We start from the raw sequence: 23,758 nt of genomic DNA, 5'->3' as shown, positions 1-23,758 counted from the left end.
CGATACCGCAAATTGCTCACTGTTTTGGTCTATATCCGTAGTCCCGCCACCGTAATTTTCTTTCCGTAACAGTTGTCACTTCGCAATTCATTTGAAGCTATCGCAACGTACATTCCACCCGATTCAGTGGAGTCTCTGTTTGGCATGACCTTCCCACTCTTGAGGATGCAAAAAGCGCGATTTAACACGTGGGGAAATCAAGCGGGCATTCGTATCACATCCTCAAAACCAAGCCTAACGCCAAAACACCAAGACGGATAACTTGCCAATGTGCAAAGGGCGGGAAATCTCAAGATCAATCATATTCCGATGTACACGACATAAAGCGTCGAAAAACGAAACCTCAAACGACACTCTGCCTATTCAAATTCGCGATCAAACTTCTCCCCGCGTATGGAGAACGTTGGATGATCGAAGATATTAACACCGACGCGTCGAAAATACACAATCACCCGTCGCTTCCGCCAGAGGCATTCGCTCCTTACCGGACCAGCGCCATTGAGAAATACAAGTCCCAAATAATCGAATACTGGAATGCCGGGACGCGACCTGTCCATGTTCACTAACAATTCCTCGCCGGCGATGACCTGGATGTCCGGGAGATTACCCGAAACAATATCAACAATCTCCTCCGATAACACCAAAAAGAGGAATTGAACGGTCGGTCGACCATTTAATGACTATATGACGATCTCCAAAATCGAGAGTACTATTTTAGAGATCTGAGAAATACAAATGGCCGAATTCTGTATCTTCTTGTTGTCCTAATAACTGGAACTTTCCTTCTCAAATATTCCCCGATGTTCTGTTGATGAATTGCACCCAAGACCAATCGATTTAACATGCCTATATTTAACACAGCCGGCACAACGTCAAATAAGCGGACTTCTCAGGTTGCCGCCATTTTTCTCAACGGGGAAAAAGAGCCGCAATGTCAATGGACTCTCCACGAATTTGAGCTGATTTTACGCAAATTGGATATACAATTACCACGGGCTGTTATAACCGACGAAGAGCTTACACTTGTCAAGGCATCAGATATAAATTAACTGCTGGAACGGGTCTCTCATATTACATGCCGTTGGCACATCAATATGAACATCATTGTCAAATGCAAGCAATACTTCCCTAAAGCAAAACGTGAAGGTGCCAAGATCATACAAGACCCAGCATTTTAGGATTTCCTGGAGAACTAGAATCGCCTCATACTCGCTCGAAATGAGGATCATTACAACGACGAGCTCCGGAGCTTCACAGAGATCTCAAAACATCATGAATCGGCCGTCAACTATGTACTGAAAACGTGGCTGGGTCCCTAGAAGCCCAAAATTGTTCAATATCTCGTTGATCGTATTATACACTTCGGTCATGTTACAACGTCCATGATCGAAGGAATTCACTGGACAACAAAGGTCTTTATTTGATCCAGCCAGAGAGATTTATCGTCGACTTTCCGGGCACTAAGGGATTTCTGGAAGTGGCAAAGTAGCACCATCGACACAGATCAGTCCCTGCTACAAAATAAGTCTATAAAGTCCACATTCCACTTCATATAAAGTAATGTAGGCAGTTGACGCACGAAGAGGCGGCCAAGCTACCTATCGATGAGGCCGAAAAGCCAAAGCAACCGTGCCTTAAACCGACCAGCTGTGTAACTTGAGGATTGTGCACGGGCAAAGAAAGCTCTCATATACTCCTCTACATGGTAGCTCATCACTCTATCTTCAGCACAACGCAGAGCTCGACACACAACTCGCCCATAAACACAAGTGTCCCAAATTTGGAAAAGGCTACAGCGAGCTGAGCATCTAAAAATTCTTTCCCCAACACGGTACTAAAGGTGATCCCGAACATTGTGCGGATTATGTAAAGCGGCTACAATATCGAGGCCAGAATTCCAACGAGGAGACAGGATGGCGTCGAATGCCCTCATGATCCCCTGGGCATCATTCAACCCCAGCTCATCCCTTTTTGCCACTGGCTTTCATCGTAGGGACTGTCTATACGAGATACGAATGCCTGAATTTGAAACTCGCAGGTTTTGCCCACAACTGCATCTGGACCCTTGCAGCTTTTTACTGCTGCACTATGTCTTCCATGGTTCTGATCGCGCTTAGGGTCCCATATAACGAACTTCGGGTTAGGGTCTGGCGTATAGGAAAGGGCGTTCTAACCATAGACTATTGATGGATATGGAGGGCTTGGTTGAGGTTGGCGATACTGAAGCGAATGTTTGACGGCATACACTTGTAAGTTCTGTATATACGCGTAAAGTTGGTATAATTGTGGGTTGCAAGCGCTGCACGGTTGAAACCTAGATGTCTTATTGTTGCCGGATAGGTTATTGGAGTCAAGTTTGCGCTAAAGTGTTGCTTCGTCTTGATAAAAGTACTAATAAAATTCATACTAAACCATTCTCCATGCAGGAACTCCCTGTCAATTGGAAAGATACTAGTGTCCGATAGCTGGTAGAGCCTCTGTTTCATACCTATCTATTTTCGGTTGCCGGACGGGCAAGCGGTCCGCATACTGCCGGACAAAGTCTGGATACAGGAAGCTTCTACCCGACGCACCATGGAGAGCCTTCGTATTTCTTCCATTCATGTCTCATTTGTCGCTTCTTCTTCAGCCCCCTGCCGGAATAAAAGCCCATCTACGAGTACGTGCTCAAATACACCACGGTCAGCCTCCCCAGCCCACCCACACTTCTGCTTGTTTCCATGAGATAGTCAGGGTTTCCATGATCGACTAGAGTCAATGACCTGAAGAGTTATTGTCCCTCGCCTTAGTACCACTCCCATTCCTGAGCCGAGAAGTTGTAGCGTCTATACCGTTGTTGTTCCGTGTCTAATTCCCACTCTGAGTAGCCTGAGTCAGAAGCTTGCGCATAACCAGGTTGTGTACTGGTCGAAGAATCCGCAGCAGTACCTTCGCCGGATTGAGTGCTTTGGTGAGATTCTAACTCTCCCGGCCAGGTAGTTGTTTCTTCCTTCATGTAGGCAATGGATGCAGAGATAAGTTCAGCCCTCCTTTCGTTAGCGTCCACATACGATGCTTTAGAGCCCATATCTTTTTCGCCAAACATAGGTGTCAGAACTTGAGTGTCCTTGTAGTAAATCCAACAACGCGCTTTAATTCCCCAAGCTGTCATGCAGTAGACGAACCTCTCCTCGCTATCTTCCAGGTACTCTTGTGCGTATTCAACAACTTGTTTCTCAGCATCTTTCACCTTTGATGACCCAGATCTCTTTACTTCGCACAGGAGCAGAGTAGAAAGTATCGTGCCGGCGCGAAGTCGCTTGACAGCGATGTCGACTCTCTTCCTACTATCAGGAGTGGGTGCGGATTGGCACCACACCGCGTAGTGCTCAGCCGCAGGAAATTGCTGGATCATGTAGGACTGCCAAAAGGCATCTACTTTCCACTCAATATCATGACTAACGGCATTGCGATAAGCTTCTATGAGGATAGGAGTGGTCAGGAGACTCATGTCGTATGTGCGTTCGGTACGTCTTAGGAAGCTAAGGATGAGCAGTGCGTGGTAGTAGAAAAGTAGTAATATATCGAGCAGTCAACGTCTTGCAAAGGAGTTAAACGGAGTGTGATTCTAGGCAGCCACAACTCGGGTTAGTGATGTGTGGGAAGACAAGAGACAGAACGATGTGAGGGTCCAGCTTATATAGTAGAAGAGTGACGGATTGTCATTGTATGCGCCGCACGCTATATTACGCAGGTAGAACCGCTCATGTTTCAGTAATGTTGTGAAGAATGGATCACACAACATAAGTAAGAAAAGCAGTCACATCAGTCTTTTCCCAGGCCGGCCTTCCCCTATCGCCAGACGAGTGAGGCCAGCCCCACGAGGTTACACATCAACAACAAGTATAGCCATTGGCAGAATAGCCCCACTATTTCCAAGGTGTGTCTATGGAGCTTCGCTAGGTTTAGGACAAGACGACGCTTCATAGGGATCAGTACCAACATGTTGTAGATCAATATTTGTCGCTCTTAGCGTTATGCGATCCTTCGCGTTGTGTAGTTCTTAGCGTTGTGTAGTTCTTAGCGTTGTGTAGTTCTTAGCGTTGTGTAGTTCTTAGCGTTGTGTAGTTCTTAGCGTTGTGTAGTTCTTAGCGTTGTGTAGTTCTTAGCGTTGTGTAGTTCTTAGTAATGTCACATGTTTTGTACACTCCACCTACGGAGCCTAATTCATGCCCGACGGCTCGCACCATATCACTCATATTTCCCAATCTGTCACTTGAACCCTACAACAGATTTCCGTCGATTAGGGCTGAGAAAAGTGGAATATGTGCCAGGATCGTCTCTGAGGCATTTTAACACGATTACTACCTGCACCTCTATGATAGACATCCGCTGTTGATTTCGGGCTACTATATCGACCTGTAACCTAAAAGTTTCATTCCGATGGTACGTACTCTGATGCAGTTAGAGATCACTCTAACAGTATACAGTCATTCGCCAGGCAAGATTTAACGAAGGACGCCAGTTTCTTTCACGATGGCGTATCACCCCCTAAAACAGTGGATGGAAAAGGACAGAGGGTTTTCTGGCAGAACTGTACAGTCAAGGTGTATGACACTTCCGATCCAAAAGAAGCAATTCTCGTATATAAATCTCCTGATTCTCGTGAAGGAGAAGGCGTAATACCACATGGCACGAGTTTGTGGTTTGGGGCGTGTGATACTTCGGGGGGGAAAATAAAAGAAGAAAGCTGAGGTTTAGCTTATATAAAATCCATACTGAGGGAACAGCCTGTCTTTGATTCTCGTTCCGTTTAGTAGATTCAATGATACATGTATAACGGCCTTCTCGCTAGCCCGACTCGGGATCGTCATTTTTATACAATTTGTTGTGCTCTCGCGTCGTTGCCTTTCGTCGTGATACACTGAGTTCTTGGTAATAGCCTCCATCATATCATTCTTAAAGTATTTGTGTATGAAATCGAGCTTACAACCCTCAAATAAAAACTCTTGTGATGCCGTCACAGACGAACCTCCATGATTGTATTTCAAGCATCGATTCCCACAAGAATCTATGCCCAACGGAACGCTGAACCATGTAAGAGCAAAATCCGTTACCACATCAGATTTTATATCTAGCTTCATGGTGCATGTAGCCCTATCCGCATCCAGAAAGTTCGAGAAAAGCATCGATATGGCAGCCACATATGAACCCGGAGTGGTTAGGATTGGGTTCCTGATGATTGAATTGTATAAGTCGGCGTCAAAGAGATGAGACATAGCATCAATATCAACATTGAAACACGTGAAGGTTGCTTCTTCCAAAGGTGGCACGGGGACAGACTGTCCCGGGTCGGTATGGTCATGCTGTAGAGTTGCGGCAGTATCGACTAGTCTCGCAGATGAGCCGTGCACATTATTTAACGTAACAGGATCATTGTGTCCAGTAATGTCTGTATGATTTAGTGATCCATCATCCAAAGGGCAACAGACTGTATACCTTCTCCTCCCTCTTCGTGCTGAATCATTTCATCAGCTGGAGGGACTAGAGCACTGGAGCTACTGCTTTGAGCTGGGCAGTATGGCCGTAGGTTTCGCATCCTTTCTCTGATTTCGGGGTTTATCTCTTCAGATACAGCCGTAGCAAGCCTTTTGCGAAATGTCGATGAAGTTTTTTCAAGTTTTGAAATTAAATCCGCTTGGAATATCTTGTTCTTGTTATACCGTACGGTGTTGATATCTTGTTTGACAAGATAGTATGCGAGCCAGGTCTCAAACTGGCCCTTGCGAAAAAAGATTCGAGCTGTTAGATCTTCAGGGTTTTGAGATTCTTGGAATTCTTTCCAGTCAGTCCACGTCTTCCCCCGTAAGCGTTTGCACCTATTAAGGCGTGTTAAAAAAACCCTTTTCAGATCCGAAAATAAAGTGTTATTCTGATCATCGCTATCCGATTCGTTATGCGTACCAATGCTCGATGACATATGAGAAGACCGAATAATAAAATGGCTGATGGAAGGGATGAAAACAGGCTATGAATAGTTAGAACTACGGTAAGGAAGAAGGGGCTCAAGGAATGCGTTCTTAGCGTAGAGTTGGGGCTAAGCGTAGTATACGTTAAGAACATGAAAGCTTAATGATGAAAGTTACGCAGGCGTGACGAAACCTGCACAGGTTGTGATTAGGAGATAGGGTACTTACTAAAAAGCGGAGTAGGTAAGCAATCCATCCTCCCTACGCCGCCGCAGTCCAATCAACGTTGCATTAAAGTAATTAGCGCCAGCCACGAACACGAACCATTCGACCTTACTCAAGCATTCACGACAGGAACGGGGCCGTTTCGGGTTTTGGTCCAATCGCGCAACCTAGAATAAGTGGGGTGAACGATATCTTAGAACGGGGCCCGTTCCCCTTCTTGACAGGAAACGCGAAACCATCATATACTAGCCGACTCAAAGAAGACACTGAATATAATGCAAAACTTATTAGTATAGTATAAAAACATATATTGGGAGCTCAGGAATCGCCTTGTTTATATTTCTAATAATTCTTCTAGCTCACAACACCCCTGCTTTTCCCGCGGTCAGAGCAGGGGCTGGGTCTGGTCGTCACCAATAACGTCAGAGTTCCTGCAAGAACAGCCTCCCACGTAAATTATGCTGTATGTCACGATCCCTGTCTCAGCATCACGTGTATCCCACTTTTCTTACCAATCAACCACAGGCTCACTCACTACATCGTGAGCCTTCTGTCAAAGCTCACTCCTCAACGAGTGAACCCCTCATGTGTATATACATTCCCTTAGCACTAGTCAGTACAGTTAGCCCACCACATGCTTCTCTGTGGCATCATTGGAGAGCTTGAAATTTCTCCACCTCGGGCAGTATTCTACTTCTTTTGCCAAGCATCAGAACCCACGTTACGAAGCGCAACTAATGTTCTCCGTGGTCTGCTGTTTCCTGCGTTGGAGAGGAATATGATCAGACTAGGGCGAATCTGTTTCGAGATGAATAACCCTAACTAACCCCCAGCTGACGCTAGCTAACCCCAAGTGTGGGGTTAGGATTATTTTCAACCAATCAGTAACACGACAACGCTTCAAACGATATTGACTTCAATCGCCTGCGAATAGTGCGCTTCTGACTAAAAAGATAATTATGCCTGCCTCTGCTCTAAGAGAATTTAAACACTAACACACGACCTGAATAATAGCCGATAGCGACCGTTGATCTATCAATAGCGGGGATGCCCCCTCGATAGTCCGGAGGCAGCCAAAGCATCTTCTTTCCATCTTCAACGATCCATTCGCCATCCGCGCTTATACCCCATCCAGAATGGCTAACACGCGGTAATGTTATCTCAGTCGACCGATCATTTATGACAGGCGGTAGAGCCGGGTGATATAGGTTTAGGAGTCCAATGTCGGTATAGAGAGAATTTGTCCTTGGATCAAATGAAAGGTGATATAATACTCTCCCAACGTTAAGCGTCTGCTCGCATGCGCCCGTGGCTGCGTCCCAGATCTTGACTGTCTTATCATCTGAGCCAGATGCAAGACGCTGGCCATCTGCCGAGAACACCACCGACGTCACCGAATCGCCATGGCCCTCGAGCGTCTGCTCGCATACGCCCGTGGCCGCGTCCCAGATCTTGACTGTCTTATCATCTGAGCCAGATGCAAGACGCTGGCCATCTGCCGAGAACACCACCGACCACACCCAATCGCCATGGCCCTCGAGCGTCTGCTCGCATACGCCCGTGGCTGCGTCCCAGATCTTGACTGTCTCATCATATGAGCCAGATGCAAGACGCTGGCCATCTGCTGAGAACACCACCGACGTCACCGAATCGCCATGGCCCTCGAGCGTCTGCTCGCATACGCCCGTGGCCGCGTCCCAGATCTTGACTGTCTTATCATCTGAGCCAGATACAATACGCTGGCCATCTGCCGAGAACACCACCGACCTCACCCAATTGCCATGGCCCTCAAGCGTCTTCTCGTAAGCGTTCCAATCTGCCTCCATTCTTGGCTTCAATACCATCCAATCCGGCTCCTCCTTCTTAAAGAGCTCTCTGGTGAGACTGTGTTCAGGACTGAACACGAGTGCAGACGCATAAGCCTGCAATGGAGCAATCTCGATGGCGCGAGCATGAGAAAGAATGAATCGGCGCGCATCTCGAAGTAGTTCTGTCAGTTTCTGCGCTCCCGCGATTTTCTATAACCTTGTTAGACGGCTTCCAATATACATCTAGAGCAGCTTACCACTAAAGCCTCGAGCTTGTGTACCGCCTTGGTTCCCTCCGATATGCTTCGTAGCAGACCAAGACATTCCAGCCAATACAAGTACTTCTTCTGGATGAATACATGGACGTTGCCGTTATCCCGTAGAATGTCGTTGACTTCTGCGACATCTGAGTCGTGAAGATGGTCAACCCAGTAGACGCATGAATATCGAATTGGGGACAATGGGTCGGGATTAGTCGGTGAGACCTGATCAATGGAGAATCCTGGCGTGTTGAGACTGTAGACGTTTCGTCGAAGAGTTTCCGACAGGACCCCTAGCGACCTCGAGAAGAGGGCATAGTGCTGGTGCGCAATGCCAGAAGGTAGGATTTGTTTTGACGCGTTCTTGAGCAGGAAATCTTTGGCTGATTGATGCACAAAGTAGATGACGCCTTTTCGAAGAGTCAGAAAAGAACCACAGGAGCTGATGATTTCTTCCAACTCATCCTGGTCAAGATCGTCGAGCGACTCGGCAAGAGCCTTCAACTCGTCCAAGTTGATGGGTCGGTATACAACCGAAGCAAGAGCGAGGGTATCCTTGCAACGATCTGCATCTTTCGAATCGCTGATATGTTCCACCATTCGCTTATAGAGAGGATCAAGACCTGGAGGGAATGACTTCAATGTGTCCAGCGTATGTCGTTTTCGGACCTTGGAATCTGCCAGTTCTTGACAAACCAAGGCTACCCAGAGAAAGGTGCCATCGGCATTGCCAACCAAATGGCGTTGAACAGCGTCCCTTGTTTCCTTGTCGTAGTTTTTGAGGCCCGCTAGCTTCTCCACCTTGTATCCAATGTATGTGTCGACAGCCTTGGAGATGGAGTCTTGGTTCAGCTCGAGCTGAAGCCTGACCTTCTGCTTTGCATGGCCGAGTTTCTCCTCAATATCCAGCCAATTGCGGCTAGATATGATCCATTTGGCTCGAGACGGTTTAATGATGAAATCGAGGAGTTGGTCGCGGCTTGTCTTGCACTCATCGAGAGCATCAACAAATCAGGATAGCACCGTCTGAAATCGGGTCATTAAGCATGGCTGCGAGGATCTTGGATAAGGCTTCCCAGGCATTCCCGTCCTCGAAAAGCTGCTTGCCCGCATGGTCGTGTTTCTCCCGAATATGCAGGATGAGCGATGGTTGCTGGGCAACTAGCAGATAGATCAGACCGCGCAGCACCGCAGTCGCGTTACTCAGCCTTGCCTCAGTGGCTTGGCAGAAGAAGTAGGACAGGTGATTGCCGGGCTCTTTCTCCAGCTCGTCGATGATGCCACATAGCAACATCGTCTTGCCCTTGCCAGGCTCACCTTTGATCCAGAGCAGCTGTCTTTGCGGTTCGTCACGCCACTGCCGGAATTCGTTGTTGTCGAGGATCCAAAGATAAGAGTCCCTGAGCAGGCCGCCTTTTGTCTCTTGGATGCGCGTTTTGTCGTCGCGAGGGTCAGTCTCGTGCAGGTCTTTCAGGCATTGCTTCGCCTCGTCGTCTTGGTGCCGCTTCTCTTGATGTTGCGTTTGCGTTTCAATGGCCGAATGTACGCCTTTGATGGCCGAATGAATGTTTTGGAGATTCATCTCTAGAGCGCCCGCAGCGTCGGTGAGTTTCCGAAGTTGCATTCTGCTCTCTCCGGTATTGTATTGCTCCATGTCTCCTTGCACGGCAGCCTCGGCTTCCTTGATCTCGCTGAGCTTGCCAGCCCAATCGTCGATTTTGAGCAGATCCCTTCCGATGATGGCAGCCCAATTCCGGTAGTAAAGGCAGACACTCTTGATTTGATATGTAAGGAGCTTCTCGTAGAGCTGCACGACGTGCTTCTCCAGTTGGACTCGCAGCCCCGCAGATGATTGCTCGGCCTTGTTCTCGTCAAGAAGCAGAGACACCAAGTTCCAGTACCACTCCATTCTCGACAGGACGTAGGCGATGCCTTTGCGGTTATCGCGTGCCTCGGCGATGGGGTTCGAGAGGATCTATTAACTGTCAGCAGGGGACCATCCATTGTTCTCTCACCGGATGTGAGGGCCGATCACACACACCTCCAGTCCGAGGCAGACGCCGACCCAGGCGACAGCAGCTTCCGGAGCGGCATGCAGCGCCTTGTCCACTATTCTTCTGACCTCCTGCACCGCTTGCAGGCCTTCGTCGATGCCTTGCTTGATAGACGCTTGCTTCTGCGTCCGGTCCAGTCCAGCCTGAACCAGCTGTTGCATTTGGCCACATCGTGTCCTCGGAGTCTCTCCTATCTCGTTGTCTGTTGGTTCGCGAGTAGCAGAGCTCGGGTCGTCTCCGTGTAGCTTAGCTGATAAGATCTTCTCGTATACCCCAACCAGTTTGGGCTCGTTCTCTTTGAGCTTATCGTAGGCCTCGTTCCAAATTCGCTCTTGTAGACTCGGCAGTGGTGAGGTTTCGGCATCTGTCGAGGTGAGTGGAGAAGGCGGTGGCTGAGATGTTGGCTGAGTTGCTTGCTGAGCAGATGTTGGGGAAGGTGTTTGTGGCGGAGGAGTCGAAGATTCTAGGGGGGCTGTTTGCAACAACTTTCTGGTCTTAGATTTCGCTTTCTTAAATAAACGAGGCGCCATCTTCACCGAGAGTGCACGTTGAACTTGTCGCGCGATATGATGATATCGTCAAGATGGCTTCTATTCCGGTGGATGAATCGGAATGATGATGGAGTGGCATGACTAACAATTTGGGCAGCAACATCATTGCGTGCGGGGAAGGCTCAACAGCTGAAAGGACCCCTGTAGCTGGGCGCAGCATGTTGACCCAATAGGACTGTTGGGTATGATCCGGGCGGGCTGCAAAGAAAGCGTGAAGCTGTTGTTCGAGTTGAAAACATGGACAAGAGCTGGTCGACGGGAGAGGATGCAGAAACTTGATCCAAAATTGGTCGGTCATCGAAAGGATAAATGGCGCACTGGCCTCTGTCACCAGAGTTTAAGATACCTAAAGATACGCGAACCTGAATTAGGACGTTGCAGCCCGGTGGTGGGGTATTGGAGGCGCAGTGTCGCGACTTTGGTGGAGGTTAACTCTGCCCAACATCATAGTCCAACATGTAACAGTGAAATCAAGCCAAGTCAAGTTGACCATCTTATATCAATTAAGTGTCACAGACCAAGACCGGACCTGCCTACCCTAGAGCTACAAGTGGGTTAGATCACGTGGCGATACGTTATCGCTGAGACTTTAGTTCACCGACTAGATAGATCCTGAACGTAGCTCCTCGAGCTACGTCTTGTCAATGGAGTCTGATCTGCCTGCAGTGCCTATCCGTAGCAATAGATCCCGTTCCGCCTGAAGCGTTCCCCGTTCACCTGTATTCCCGAGACCAGCCCGTGACATTAAGACGGTTTTTTTTAGCTGGTTTGACTTGTCTTGATACTGGCTTGGTAAGCAGGGACCCTATGGTCAGCGCTGCCCTCAAATCAAACAAATCAAATCCGGGGTCATATTTGAGATATTTGATAACTCTCAAGACTGGATTTGTTGTTTGAAATATTTATTCAAATATTTCAAATCTGACTCTCTATGCTTCCATGCTAGGCCTGTCGTGGATTTTATGCCTCGATAGCACGTCGATCATCGATACCTGAGTCGCAAAATATTCCCTAGGACTCTCTGAGTCTCTGCTTTTCAAATGTGATGGTTTTAAAGTCCAGGCGTCTTGACACATGTTTTGCTCCGTCTTCGATTGATCTGCTGCGCTCTCTAGCTCTAGAAGATAGACAGACAACTCCCGACGATAGCTAACCCCAAGAGTGGGGTTGTGGTTATTTTGAACCAATCAGCTGCTCGTCTCAGCATCAGACGATCCAGCCTAAAAGTTTAAGCGAAAATCTCCATTTTGGTGAGCGATTCATGATGAATCGCCTGTGAATAATACCTAGGGTTAAAAATGCAGTGTAGATGGATTACAGATCAGCCACGGACAGTTAAACCTGGGGGTCGTAAATGTTACAGTTGTCGTAGAATGTAAATGTTACAGTCGCGTCACGTAACCCCAAGCTGACGCTAGCTAACCCCAAGTGTGGGGTTGGGGTTATTTTTAACCAATTAGCTACTCGATCGAACCTCAGACGATCCAGCCTAAAAGTTTAAGCGAAAATCTCCATTTTGGTGAGCGATTCATGATGAATCGCCTCTTAATAGTACCTAGGCTGGCAAGCCAGATATAAGCTTCCCTTGATGTAATGAATCGATGCATCCGCTTGAAATGCATTTTAGCGATAAAAACTTGGGGGTGCAGTTTTTTTTAGTATGGGCTTTCAAATGGAATCGCTAGCGAATCCGCCATGCAGCTAGGATAGGGGTGGTGGCGAAAGAGGGGTTGTGGATGGTATCCCTGCTATACAGGGAATCCATCCATCCAACCGATGGAATATGGATAAGACTGGCATTATGGAGGGCAAGGGAGTTAATGGCCTAGTGCTAGGCTCTACAGCATCGCGATATATCCAGAAAAAGCAGCCTGGATCCAGGGCATGGATATCGCTGATAGAGTGTGTGTCAGCAACTGGGACTCAGGGTGGCGATCAATTCAATCTGAGGCGTTGATTGAGTTGAAGCAGGGGTGGCACGGTGCGTTTAATGGGACGTGCATGCTCGCACGGTTCACTGGCCGATCTTTCGTCCACCAGATGTGTGATTGAATTGAATTGAATTGAATTCATCGCCAGCCAGCCCCTTCCAAGTCAAACAGAATCAATTTCGTAGGTCGTTACTAGGAACTGGGAAAGGGCTGCTTGGAACCAAGAAGATAATTATGCCTGTCCCCGCTTTAAGAGAACTTCATCACTAGCACACGACCTGATCGACAGCCGATAGCGACAGTTGATCTATCAATAGCGGGCCTGCCCCCTCGATAGTCCGGAGGCAGCCAAAGCATCTTCTTTCCATCTTCAACAATCCATTCGCCATCCGCGCTTATACCCCATCCAGAATGGCTAACACGCGGTAATGTTATCTCAGTCGACCGATCATTTATGACAGGCGGCAGAGCCGGGCGATCCAGATTTAGAAGTCCAATATCGGTAGAGAGGAGAGCATTTGACGTTGGATCAAATGAAAGGTGATATAATAGTCTCCCAACGTTAAGCGTTTGATCGCATGCGCCCGTGGCCGCGTCCCAGATCTTGACTGTCTTATCATCTGAGCCAGATGCAAGACGCTGGCCATCTGCCGAGAACACCACCGACCACACCCAATCGCCATGGCCCTCGAGCGTCTGCTCGCATACGCCCGTGGCTGCGTCCCAGATCTTGACTGTCTCATCATATGAGCCAGATGCAAGACGCTGGCCATCTGCTGAGAACACCACCGACGTCACCGAATCGCCATGGCCCTCGAGGGTCTGCAGGCAAGCGTTCCAAGCTGCCTCCATTCTTGGCTTCGACACCATCCAATCCGGCTCCTCCTTCTTAAAGAGCTCTCTGGTGAGACTGTGTTCAGGACTGAACACGAGTGCGGACGCATAAGCCTGCAATGGAGCAATTTCGATCGCCCGCTTGTGAGAAAGAATAAAACGACGCGCATCTCGAACCAATTCTGTCAGTTGTCGCCCTCCCACTTTTCTCTATGTAATTATCAGAACGCTTCCTAATGTATGTATTGACAGTGACTCACCACTAAAGCCTCAAGCTTGTTCATGGCCCTGACTCCTTCCGACATGCTCCGTAGGAGACCAAGACATTCAAGCCAATATAGATAATTCTCCTTGATGAATCTATGGACTATGCCATTATCCTGTAGAAAATTGTTGAACTCTGTGGAAACTGAGACGTGGAGATGGTCAACCCAGTAGACGCAAGAATACCGAATGGGAGACAGTGGTTCGAGGTCGGTCGGCAAGACCTTGTCGAAGGGGAATCCTGGGGCGTTCAGTTTACAAATGTGGTTTGCGACAGAGCCGTCAGTGACTTCGAGAAAATGGCATGGTGCTGGTGCACTTCGCCATAGGTTAGGACTTGGTCGGATACCTCATTGAGCAGGAACTCCTTGGCTGATTGGTGCACAAGGTAGATGACACCTTCACGCAGTGTCAGAAAGGAACCGCAAGAGCTAATTATTTGGGGAAGGTCGTCGTAGTCGTCGTCTTCAAGCGACGGAGCAAGAACCTTTAATTCCTCCAGGGTGATAGGTCGGTACACAACCGAAGCAGTAGCCAGTATCTCCTTACAAATGTCCGCATCATCTGAATTAGAGATTTGTTCCATCATCCGCTTGTAGAGGGGATTAAGTCCTGGCGGGAATGACTTCAACTTGGCGAGCGTATGACGTTTTCGGGTCAGCTCAGAATCTGCCAGCTCTTGACAGACCAAAGCCACCCAGAGAAACGTATCGTTGGCATTGGAGGTCAAATGATTACTGATAGCGTCCCTCGTTTGCGTATCGTAGTTCTTTCGGCGTGCCAGTTGACCTACTTTGTATTTAATGTACGTGCCAACGGCCTTCGAGATTGAATCCGGGTTCAGTTCGAGGTGTAGCCTCACTTTCTGCTCTGCATAGTCCAGTGCCCCCTGAATGTCTTGCTCGTTGCGACTGGATATGATCCACTTGACGTGGGATGAAGAACTCGACGAAGTTTGGACGATGAAATCAAGAAGCTTGGGTCGATCGGTAATGCACTCGTCAAGGGCGTCGACGACCAAGACTACGTCTTTCAAAATCGGGTCCTCAAGCATTTTTGTGAGTATCCCGACCAGAGACACCCAGACATTACTGCCCTGGAAGAGTTTCTCGCCCGTATGATCGTACTCGGACCTGACGTACGAGATGAGCGACTGTAGCTGCCTCTGCAGCCCGAAGATAGTCAGTAGTCAATTGATATCACGAGAGACCTCAATTTATCTCTTCTGTGCAATTTCTGACCTTTCCGACAAGATTTAAGCACCGTAATATGAGAATTGTTGAAAATCACACCAAAATCACACCCCCGCAGATGTCACGCGATTGTGTGGCCAACTAAGCTTGCTTAGTTGGCCCCCCCCCCGGCTCGAGCCAACGGGTATTGGAATTTAGGTATTTTGATAAGCTCTCTCACTTTTAAAATAAAACATGGACATTTTAAATACTTAGTCATTTCTGTAGCTACTTTTTAACATGAAATCCAGTGACAGGTGCCGACTATAACTTCTTCGGGAAACATGGCATGAGGTTACAGAAAGTGTACGATATTATTTAACAAGCTCGGGATGCAGACAGTTCAGGATTTATTGGAGTTAATGTGGAAGACGTCCTGAAACTACAGCATCGAAAGCTTCCAAACAAACTCGCTGACTTGTCCCACCCTGATGCATCTTATTCACCAAGTACTTGCCTTCCGCCAAGCGAGCTGTTTTAACACACTGCCGGGTTTTTCTATGAAGTATAGACCAGCCGCTTTTATATAAACCCATTAGTGGATACGCACCTACGCCCACAGCAACTAGGATAAATAATATTAGAAAATAACGACTTGATGTTATTGGAATGGGTCTTGACTTACCTCCTAGAAGCAAAATATAATTATTGTTTAGTGCTTTAAACAGGCCATAAAAACCCCCAAATGGACCATGATCTCGAGCACCTGCATAGGGAAGGATGACCAGGCCGGAAATCGCATCATAGATTCCAAAAGCTGTAATCAGACATCCGACAATGATCCCAGATTGCCAATCCCGAATCTCTTCGAATTCTCTTACCTCCTGACCCCAGTTGTTACGATCTGAGCGGCTACGTCACGTGTACCCCACACTCACTTCCCACTACCCCACAATTTCCCCATCACCATATCCAATCAATAAAGGACCGACACTTGCAGGACCGACGGCGCTCCAGGACCGACGACGACCTCAAACATCGTCGCTCCCACCACAACACCAGTAGTATATATACATTCGCTTAGCGCTAGATAGTACGATGGCCTACCAGCTATCAATAAAACTTCCTTACCTGAATACGCCTTACCCGCTCTATTCACTATTAGGAGATGTGACACTTCGCAACCGCTCAGTGACAACGCCCTACGACTCTGCCAACATAAACCAGTACGGACTAGTTTATCCCTTGGGAACCTTCACCCGTCACACAGATGATATAACACACGATAGCTTCTTCTTCCTCATCCGTGAGTTGCCGCGGGCGCCCCATCTTAGGATCGACAACATCCTCATAATCTACGGTATTCGCAGCCTCAAGTCTCTTGACGATGCGGCCGATAGATGCACGAGCAGAGCTGGCATATCGAGCTTCAGCAGCACGAAGAGTCAGTGGCTTCTTTCGGCGGCCGGCAGCATCACGATTGAGACCGCGGCGAAGTCGCTGGCGTGAAAGAACAACGGCCTGAGCAGCTCTCAGATTTGATTGTGAGGGCATAATTTTGATGGACGTGATATATGACTTTTTTACTGATTGATGTCCTAGAAATCATTGGTTTTGGCGGGCAAAAGTCATGATTTTGCGACAGCAGCCTGTGCGGGGTTGTCTCACACTTTTCGCCTTGTCTCACACTTTTGTGGCCAATTAAGCTTGCTTAGTTGGCACCCCCTCCCGGCTAGCCAACGAGTAATAACTTTTAAGGTACGCGTTGGTCGGGAGTGGGTCAACCTGGGGTTACAGTACCAGCAATGATTGGCCAGTGCTTCTATCCAAATGAATCCAGATATCCAAATAAATTCGGCTCCCGCAATTTGATTTGATTTGAGTTCATTTCGACTCAATTTGATTTGATTTGATTTGGATTTATTTGAATTTATTTGATTTCATTTATTTGTTGACAAGCCTGGAATCATCTGGAGATATAAACTCGAGAAGAACTCTCATCTCAATAATGAACAATCAAGCTCAATAATATAACATACCCGTGGATTCGACCTAACGGAGACCCCACTCATAGAGTGGGCGGCAAAATTCTGGGACAAGGGCAAAATTCTGGGACAGCCAGATACCCCGCCCTGTCGGAACTTCATTAGAATCACCCGCCAAATCCAATGAATTCCAATACACACATACGTATAATTCAGTCGACTCTCATTTATGAAGCTGCCTTTTTGATCTAGCCGATAAAATGCCGTATCCGTATCGCGTCAACGATGCTGTACGAGCCGCCCGGGAGGTCCTTGTATCACAAAACCGCCCCAAGCGTAACGGAAGAAAGCCTATCACTATAAGGGATGCCGCCGTCAAGCATCACACCTCCAAGAGCGCTGTAGGGAGGCATATTCGATCGCTGAAGCTCGCTGGAAAGCCGGCTTTTAGTGATACAAGCGTTGGAAGGCCAAGGAATCTCGATGAAAGTGAGGAGCGCGCGGTCGTTGCATACGTTATGTGGCTCGAGAGATGTGGATTTCCTGCAAATCAGTCAGTTATTGAAGCAGCCGCAAACGAGTTGAGGGCATCACGAACTCCTCCATTGCACCCAGTTGGAGAAGGATGGTATAAACGCTTTCTTGAAGATAATCCGCAGCTACAGAAGAAGAAGTTAGTACGGGCATTTGATCGTGAGAGAGCAGAATTCGAAGCACGCGAAGTTCAGGAGGTTGAGGATTTCTATACTAACCTTGCTGATGTTGTGCAGAGAAGAGATATCGGGCCATCTCAGATCCTGAACGCCGATGAATGCGGCATACGAATAGGCGTTGTGCGTGAGCGGCTTGAGGTGGTCATCGTGAGGAAAAAACGCAACACAAAACACGAGATTGTTGCTTTTTCGAACCGCGAGTCGGCTACGATGATCGGGGCTGTAAATGCTGAAGGATGTGAGTATTCTCTTGATTCTGTAGTTTATTCTAATAGTACTTAATAGATACTATCCCTCCGTTTATGATTTTCAAATCGTGGCCAACAGAAGGGTGGGATGTTAATGATTTGGATAAGAATATTCGCTTTGCACGCTCTGAGACCGGCTTTTCTAATGCAGAAATCTCAATGGATTGGATTCGTCATTTCAACCTGCATTCCTTCTCAGCAACAGCAAAGGCAAGAGCTCTTGGTATAAACTTCACTGATTGGTACGGCTGTGATGAGTTTATGAGAGATATCGATAATCCTGATTTCATTTGGGAAAGGCCTTACTTTGAGCGGCCTGAGAAGGAAAAGATTTGGCGACTTCTTGTTATCGATGGCTTTACAGGCAAGACTTCCTTGGAATTTATGAAATATTGCCTGCGCTTTGATATCGAGATCTTCGTGCTTCCGCCTCACTCAACGCATCTCACACAGCCGCTTGATGTAGGAGTCTTTCAGCTTCTCAAGCTTGCACATCAGAAGGCACTTCGCAAGCACATCCGCGAGGGATTTCTGAACTTCAAGCGCTCGGATCTTGTTGCTCGCTTGCAGAAGATCATCGATGAAAGCTTCACAAAGCACAATATCATTAACGGGTTTGAGAGAAGTGGAATATTTCCTCCTGACGGCACAGAAGTCATACAAAAGCTAAAGGAAAAGCAGAAGTCTATCCTCTCTCAAGCCTCCCCTGCAATCCAATCCCTACTTCCCCAAGAATCACGATTCCGAGATGCTCGGGAGATTTCTCGTCACATCAGGCACAACTATCGTGAACGATTCAGCTCGCCTACTCGCGAGGCATACAGCACTATTGACGACGTTCTCAACGAAGCAATAGTACTAAATTCCTTTGCCGAAAGTCATATCAAGAACCGCCTTGACCGCATTTCCGCTGCAAATAGTCGAAAGATGCGTAGAAGAAGAGTTCATCCCACCGGCCTCTACGTGAACAGCACAACGGTGCAGCAGATAGAAGAGCAAGTTGCCACTACAACGCAAAAAGAGCAAGCAGAAGAGCTTCGCCGGCAACATCGCACTTGGAGGCAACTGCAGAAAGAAGAGGATGATCGCCTGAAAATCGAGTGGAAGAAGCAACACAAATACGATATCAATAACAACGGGAAGCCGATTCATATTAGCTTCAAGCGGTGGAAGGAGTGGAAGAACAAGGATATACAGGATGATGTTATTACTATTGCTCCGGCATCACGAGAAGCTTCGCCTGCAACGCCTGGGAACGGATTTTACTATGATACGAGCGGTTCCTCTGCTCAGCAGCGTTTCTACGAGCGCCTTCGTGGTGCAACAGCTGCTGGTGTTTATCGCAGCCCGTTGCAAGATATGCCTGCACTTCCTTCGAGCGATGGAGTTGAATTTAAACTCAGCAACACACAAGAAGATGGGTTACTTGAAAACCTCGTCACAGGAGAATCAGATGACTCCGATTTCAATGAGGAAGTCATCGAGGTAGTTGATCTTACGCAAGAAGAGCCCAACCTTCCTCCTCTCCCTCCTCCGCCTGTTGAATTTGAAAGGAATTTCTCCTCCACATATCACAGAATCATGGATACGCTTCGCCCGCGAAATACACAGTAAATTATATCGTCGGCACTTTCCCTGTTGGGAGGGAGGCCGGGCAGGTAAGTCACAAGACCTTATGCCGAAGGAAGCAAGTCTGACGGTTCCTCAGTAATCACATCAACTTTCGGCCGCAACACAGCGAGAAATATACATCGCATAATAAAATGCTCTTGGATATAGCTTTAAATCAATCCAATACTATCATTTTAGCAATCTCTATTTAATTCGGACCAAAAGTGACGAAAACTGAATGAAAATACCAATCTTTTGCACCTATTTACACCTATTTGGCTGTCCCAGAATTTTGCCCTTGTCCCAGAATTTTGCCGCCCACTCTATGAGTGGGGTCTCCGTTAGGTCGAATCCACGGGTAATCCATAAGCGAGCGCTGCAGACAAGCGAACGCCGCACTGTACTGTATAACTAAAAATAACCTACCTTATACCATCGCACTACTTTAAATAAAATGCCTAAGAATCAAATAAAAATATATAATAAGATAACTAATATACGTGGTATTATTGAAATAGTTAACTTATAGCTTTGTTAGGTTTTTAAAAAGATCTCTTTCTGTAGAAAAGTCTAATTATATAGTATATAGCACAGTATAAATAGATTTCTAAGGTTTTAGCTAGATAGGAATTTTTAAGAATTTATAGACAGATAACATAACTAATTTCGTCACTTATTTATAATTTACTAGAATCTTAGCTATTTTAAGCATGATTTCGATTTTTTATATATTTTTAAGAAACAAGGTTTAAGGTGTATAGGTTATGTAACGGTTGCACCTAACCGTTAGGCCACAGGGCAAAAGATCGGGCTATAATCACTGTGCTAGCGATCATACTGGTGCTTACAGCTGCCTATAGGGGCCAATCGTAACAGGTTAAGTGCGGCACTCGCTTATATGCGGCGCTCGCTTATGGATTACGTTATTTTTTACCCAGCACTACTGCGCAATATAACAACAACACATCTCTATAGTAAGCCCTTTCCATCTCGGAAAACTTCGTCATACCAACGTGTCTCAGCCTCATCCGCGTCATTACTTGATTTACAGACAGTATTCCAATCTGTCGCTCGTAGCTGCCAAGCCTTGGACTCTTTGTTCTTACCGAACAGAAGCGACGCGCTTCCCTTGGCCTTTGCGCCGTAAGACCACACTTCTAGGTTGCCATCGTCTGCTGCGATGCTTGCTAGTGGCGCAGTCGTGTTTGCTGCCATGTGCGCCTCCAAAAGGTTGCGCAGGTGGGGAAAGTACCACGTCTTATCCCACCATGCTGTTAAACGGCTCTTGAGACCACCTCTCCAAGCATTGTGGTGGATCGCAACAGGAACCGAGGTTGTCCAAAAGTCAACGTAAAGCGAAATGTCACCCCAGGAGCCACCTTGGTTGCTGCCATCGTCCAATTGGGCCAAGGGAGCTTCCGCGACGGAAATGTCGTTGGGAACACCCCCAATTCGTGGTGGGGAGACATCTGCTTTGCTCGACTGTTTGGCGATGGAAGAAGGGTCGTCGAGGGACACAAAATATCCTCCTGTTTCAGAATAGCAAGTCGGGTAGAAGAGCTCTTGCGCGTAGTCCAGACCGACGTGGTATTCGAATTCGTCTCGTACCGATAATGCTGCCTCCTTGCCGGGGTTGTCGTGGGCAAAGTCATCCTCATGAATGTGTTGGCGCCAAAGCTCTTGCTCACCAAACACCTCGGCAAAGATACCCTGATCACCAGCAAGATCCTCGTTGGACCTCAACTCGAGAAGATCTTTATCCATGCGGTCTTTAACGCGTTGGAAATAGCGGCGCATATCGCCTGCAGGACCCATGAAACTTCCGCTGTTGACATACTTGGGTCGTGCATATTTGTATCGTCCAACATTGTAATCGGTAAAGAAGCCAAACACATTCTCGGGGAGTGTGCTGTCTGGAAGGTCGTGGCAGTAGAGGTTCGAAATCTTGTCGCGGGGAGCGATGCAGCCCTTTTGTGCAGCAGCAATGATGGTCTGCTGCATCAGGTGCTTGTCGAAGAAGCCGTACTCTTGCGCAATTCGCTTATTCGCTCTCTCGTTGCTGCTGTAGTATCGGTTCAACATGACGCTAGGTGGCAGTTGTAGCCAAATATCGTGGGCGTCGAGCATCAGCACCAGATCGTTCTCCCCTAGTCTCTCTTCCTCGGAGACTTCATCTCCAGTCGCCCATTGTAGGTAGTTGAGTGTACCGGTGATCTTGCCTAGCTGAGAAGGTCCAATGCCATCGGCATCGGTATGGAAGTCGTTCTTCCAGTTGACAATAACAGGAGCTGGGTAGCCGAGAGCAACGGCACTGCTGACAACTTTGCATAGATCGGGACTCGAGTTGTCGACTGGCAGAACAATAACAAACTTTCTGTCTCCAGAGGAGATGTTCGCGGGGGTGATTGTGGTATCTTCTAATATCGGTCCGGATGGTCGCCAAACACTATCATTAACGATCTTTGGGTGGTCAGTATTGAAACTTGAAGAGTAAAAGGCCAACATACTAAGCGGTAGAGTAAAAATGTAGCAATAAAAAATGCAAACAATAAAGTGAATCCCTTCTTAACCCATCGCCAATTAGACCCATTCACACGAAACATTTGACGAGGACGCGCAGCGCCAGGCAGGGCAATGTGTGAAGGCATGTGTCATGGGCAGAAGGTAAGGTATGTAGAGAATCAAAGAGACCGTCAGTCAGTCTTGAATCGAGCTGAGCTGAGGAATAATAGGTAAAAAGGCACAAGGGAGGAACGAAGGGAAGAAGGAAAGTAAAAGGACAAAAAGTGGCGCCTTCCAAGCAATATACAGGACGATGCTTCAGGAGATAAGGTTGAAAACAGGATTATTGTATAAACGGGCTAGGATGGGGAAACCAAGGAGCGACGATCAAGGAGTGGAAGGATTGTTTACTAAGGGGGGTGAGATTGAACCCCCCTTAGTAATTGGAAGCAGAGGGTCTGTGCTTATTCCCCCTGCAAGAAGAAAGAAGATGCAGGAGAAGACAAGACCATGCAGACTTCTAGGATACCAAGGATCACGGAATTACATCCTGTTGAGTGATGGCGACCAAGTCTTCATTACAAAAAATGTGATCTTTGATGAGACAAACTAGAAGAAGACAAAACCAGAAGACAAAAGTCAGATCAAAAGAAATGTTCAACAAAGACGCGTATTAAACATCCCTGGGTCATCCAGAGATACCCACACCATCATCACTAGCCAAAGAACAACAACTATCAAACTCTATTTCAACCGATTCAAACTCAAATTCAGCCACACAGGCTCAACACGAGATATCCTCACAAACTATATCAGACAATGACGCATCAACGAGTCACCACTCAGCGCCACCAGGCCAAGAGAATATCCATGACTCAATTACAGTTGTTCCTCCATTCCAACTGAGGGAGCAAGACAACGTCGTGGTGGATACACACAATGCCCCACACACAGCCACTCAACACCATCCGGAACTCACCATACCTCAGTCTACACTACATCAGCGATCGAAATTTGGACTAGTTGCTAAATCGCCAAGTCCAGACGATAAGTGCTTACTCGTCAGCCTCATGACACCATATGCTCTATCAGCCAGCGATCTTGAACCAAAGACATACCATGCAGTACCTCTCACTCGGTCATACCCCTCTACCGGTCAGCAAAAAAAATAGTCTCCCATACAAAATGCGATTTTTCACTTGCACAGTCTTTGACCAAAAGTAAAGCTATTAGTGTGGGAAAATAGCTGCTGTATTTAAAATTGCATAAGATGTAATATTTTAACATTCCTTCTCCAGTGACGCTTGCGGTATGACTGTACAGCACTAATGCGAAATGTCTCAAAACGCCTCCCTCCGCCAAGTCTCATCAGATTTTTATCTACACCAGCCTCCCAAAACCATACTGAAAATGCCTCAATTACCTTATACAAAGGATAATGTTATCGAAGCCATACTAGATGTCACAGATAATGGACTCTCGCAACATGAGGCCGCCCAGAAGCATGGCATGCCCCAGACCACTCTTTCTGATCGACTAAGAGGCATACCGCCTAAATCTGAAGTCAACCATCCTGGCCGGCTGTTATCCAAGTCTCAAGAGGCCAGGATGATTCATTACCTGGATACTTCGGCAAGAGGCCCTAGGCTATG

General features: G+C 47.4%; 5 protein-coding genes across 5 annotated transcripts; all 5 read right to left on the bottom strand.

Moving 5' to 3' along the window:
* Positions 1–2,785: 2,785 nt before the first annotated feature.
* On the bottom strand, positions 2,786–3,490 carry FPOAC1_013513 (uncharacterized protein; the record flags this gene model as incomplete). Its single annotated transcript, XM_044857854.1, has 1 exon — positions 2,786–3,490. The coding sequence occupies one exon, from the start codon at positions 3,488–3,490 to the stop codon at positions 2,786–2,788; it is 705 nt and encodes a 234-aa protein (XP_044701236.1).
* Positions 3,491–4,736: 1,246 nt separating this feature from the next.
* Positions 4,737–10,825, bottom strand: FPOAC1_013512 (uncharacterized protein; the record flags this gene model as incomplete). Its single annotated transcript, XM_044857853.1, has 6 exons — positions 4,737–5,431; positions 5,479–5,858; positions 7,170–8,191; positions 8,239–9,179; positions 9,250–10,216; positions 10,283–10,825. The coding sequence occupies 6 exons, from the start codon at positions 10,823–10,825 to the stop codon at positions 4,737–4,739; spliced, it is 4,548 nt and encodes a 1,515-aa protein (XP_044701235.1).
* A 2,201-nt stretch (positions 10,826–13,026) lies between these two features.
* Positions 13,027–13,916, bottom strand: FPOAC1_013511 (uncharacterized protein; the record flags this gene model as incomplete). The annotated part of the gene is made up of 2 exons (XM_044857852.1): positions 13,027–13,821; positions 13,872–13,916. The coding sequence occupies 2 exons, from the start codon at positions 13,914–13,916 to the stop codon at positions 13,027–13,029; spliced, it is 840 nt and encodes a 279-aa protein (XP_044701234.1).
* Positions 13,917–14,125: 209 nt separating this feature from the next.
* FPOAC1_013510 (uncharacterized protein) lies at positions 14,126–16,601 on the bottom strand (the record flags this gene model as incomplete). The annotated part of the gene is made up of 2 exons (XM_044857851.1): positions 14,126–15,040; positions 16,332–16,601. 2 exons carry the CDS (start codon positions 16,599–16,601, stop codon positions 14,126–14,128), a joined length of 1,185 nt encoding a protein of 394 aa, XP_044701233.1.
* Positions 16,602–20,573: 3,972 nt separating this feature from the next.
* FPOAC1_013509 (uncharacterized protein) lies at positions 20,574–22,109 on the bottom strand (the record flags this gene model as incomplete). The annotated part of the gene is made up of 1 exon (XM_044857850.1): positions 20,574–22,109. The coding sequence occupies one exon, from the start codon at positions 22,107–22,109 to the stop codon at positions 20,574–20,576; it is 1,536 nt and encodes a 511-aa protein (XP_044701232.1).
* Between the last annotated feature and the right edge of the window lie 1,649 nt (positions 22,110–23,758).

Source organism: Fusarium poae (genome assembly GCF_019609905.1).
Source record: "Fusarium poae strain DAOMC 252244 chromosome Unknown contig_2, whole genome shotgun sequence".
Taxonomy (NCBI): Eukaryota; Fungi; Ascomycota; class Sordariomycetes; order Hypocreales; family Nectriaceae; genus Fusarium; species Fusarium poae.
Note: the sequence above shows the minus strand (reverse complement) of the source record. Positions and strands in the feature narration are given on the sequence as shown.